The sequence below is a fragment of the Grammomys surdaster genome, unplaced genomic scaffold (genome assembly GCF_004785775.1).
Source record: "Grammomys surdaster isolate TR1022 unplaced genomic scaffold, NIH_TR_1.0 66, whole genome shotgun sequence".
NCBI lineage: Eukaryota > Metazoa > Chordata > Mammalia > Rodentia > Muridae > Grammomys > Grammomys surdaster.
Genome location: NW_021604568.1, coordinates 15,445,781 through 15,448,547, shown reverse-complemented (window position 1 = coordinate 15,448,547; position 2,767 = coordinate 15,445,781). Strand labels below are relative to the sequence as shown.

The following is a 2,767-nucleotide window of genomic DNA, read 5'->3' as shown; positions in this document are numbered from 1 at the left end:
ATGCAGACAATACACATATACACATACTAAAAATAAACATTAAAAGAATTTAAGATTGTGTTAATGCTTATGATTGACACGAGGCCCATAGTCTCAGAAAAAGCAGCCTGGGGAGACCTGACCTCTGATGCCATTTGATGGGGACCCAGCTGAAAAGAAGGCAGTGTCTGTACAGTGACTGGATCCTCAGTTTCCTAACTGGTTCTCTCTCCTTTTATACCAGAGAAGGCACAGTGACTTTTCAGAAGACCATAGACCTTATGAGCCCATAGGTCATAGGTCCAAGGACCACAGGCCCATAGATCACAGGCCTATGGATCACAGGCCCATGGATCACAGGCCCATGGATCACAGGCCCATGGATCACAGGCCCATGGATCACAGGCCCATGGATCATAGGACCAAGGATCACAGGATCAAGGGTCACAGGCCCATGGATCACAAGCCCATGGATCACAGGACCAAGGATTATAGGCCCATAGATCACAGGCCCATGAATCACAGGCCCATAGATCACAGGCCCATGGATCACAGGACCATGGGTTACAGGCCCATGGATCACAGGCCCATAGATCACAGGCCCATGGATCACAGGCCCATAGATCACAGGACCAAGGATTATAGGCCCATGGATCACAGGCCAATGGATCACAGGACCAAGGATCACAGGACCATGGATCACAGGACCATGGATCACAGGACCAAGGATCACAGGCCCTTTCCATTCCATATTTCATTTTTCCCACTTGAAAGGAACCCTGAAAGGGAGTGACTTAGTACTCAGGTCAGGGCCCTGGCTTGGGTTTCAGTGGTCGAACTCCAGGTTCCTTGATGACTATCCAATTGGTTCTGGTTTGCCTGACCATATGTGTGGCATAGATCCAGAGAGCATGCGTGCTGTGAGTCATTTGGCCTGAAGACGTCTTTTGGTATGTAGAAGAGACCTCCCTTTGCAGGATGTGATGCACTGTCTGCTCAGACTTTGGTTTAACACTTTCAGTCTTCGGCCTAGCTCAGGTCTCCAGTTGAACTCTCTGATTCATACTATTACCAACACCCATGCCGCTAGACTCCTTGGTTTCACCTCCCCATGTTCCACCTCCCAACACGTTCTTACAAGACCCTAAACTGCCCGGCAGTGGTGGCGCACGCCTTTAATCCCAGCACTTGGGAGCCAGAGGCAGGTGGATTTCTGAGTTCAAGGCCAGCCTGGTCTACAGAGTGAGTTCCAGGACAGCCAGGACTACACAGAGAAACCCTGTCTTGAAAAACCACCACCACCACCACTACTACCACCACCACCACTACCACCACCACCACCACCAACAACAACAACAACAACAAAAAGACCCTAAACTACTCTGAGGTACTCCCCTCACTTCCACACGCTCTGTATACTGTCCATTCCCAGTCCTTTCTCAAGAAAGACCTCCACAGTCAAAGCTTCTGCCATTGGCAAGGAACAGAATCTCCATCACAGAGACGAAGACATCTTCTGAGAGCCCCTGGAACCAAGATCTCTGGCCTCCACTGTCAGGATCCCATCTCTGCGCTCACTCCCTGATATCAATCCTGTTCTAGGGGACAGAAGGCCACCAGCTTTGGAGCCCCACCCCCACCCCAGGCAGGTCTGCTCCATCCATTCTGTTTGCCATGCAGATGGTGTTACAGAACCCAGAGCTTAGAGAAAAGTTCTTCTTTTTAGACATTTTAAGTGGGAAAAAAATCAGGAAGGAAAACATAACCAGATCATTTTCAAAAATCACTCACAATCAGCTGGAAGGTATTCGTGAACTTTGTTTTACAGCGTTTTGTGGCCAGTTACAAATTTGGGTCATGCCCCGCAATCAATCTTTGCCGGGAACTTTCACTGAGGCTATCAGGGGAATTAGACATAAAATGTTAGAGGCTGGATCAAGAATGCGCAGATGAGCTGCGGGAATGTGTGGCTAGCTTTCTGGACACAGGATGAAAGAACAGCTGTATGACTCTGGTCCAGCCCAAACCCAGGTTCTCATCCAATGTCACTCAAAATTAATGTTTCAACCATCGCTGATGGGACAGAGACCTTGCTGAATTAAGCACAGAGAATGAACCATCTCTTTGTGATTACTTTATTGGCTGAAAGGCCCATGAAATAACCGTTACAGTGTGAAACTGCCTGAGTCTGAAAGGCCGGTGGGAACGGCCAAGTCTAAAGAATGTTCTAGGGCTTATCAGCAAGGGTGCTTGCTCCCTTTGTCTGGGAAGCTGAGCAAATCTATAAAAAAAAATGGGTGCAAGTCCCCCCCCCCAAATCTAGTGATTAAGAACTGTTTTCTTTAATAAGTATTCTTTGGGGTGTTTGGGTGGATTTGACTTTCTTACTACAAGTACAGTATCTAGGGAATCATCTTCATATTATCCAAAGGATTACAAAGACACTTAAGGTTCTTCTTGGAGGCAAGCTGTTGAGCGAGTGGCTTCCTCTCTCCTCAGTGTTCTTCCCCTCAGAAAGACTTACACAACAGTTGAAGCCGAAGACTGCCTCCACATGGCCAAGACTTTCCCAGGATTTCAATGGAGCAGCTGACCTCTAGCATGAAATTCCTTTGGAAAACAACAACAAAACAACACTGGGATCTTAATTGTGGAGGCTTTTGTTGACATTCTGTGCGGTAAGCAACCTCTGTGATGTTTTGAAGAAGTAAACGGAGCTGTAAAGCAAGTACCAGTCATGTTCGGGATTCCTTTCATTCTTAGAAGTGCTCGTTAGAATAATATAAGC

The 2,767-nt window shown here is 47.4% G+C and overlaps 1 protein-coding gene across 1 annotated transcript; it reads right to left on the bottom strand.

Moving 5' to 3' along the window:
- Positions 1-241: 241 nt before the first annotated feature.
- Positions 242-730, bottom strand: LOC114626110 (repetitive proline-rich cell wall protein 1-like). Its single transcript, XM_028773458.1, has one exon. The coding sequence runs from the start codon at positions 728-730 to the stop codon at positions 242-244; it is 489 nt and encodes a 162-aa protein (XP_028629291.1).
- Positions 731-2,767: the final 2,037 nt, after the last annotated feature.

Excerpts from the sequence above, each read along its gene's own strand:
- LOC114626110 (XM_028773458.1), bottom strand. The coding sequence starts at position 730 with ATGGAATGGAAAGGGCCTGTGATCCTTGGTCCTGTGATCCATGGTCCT.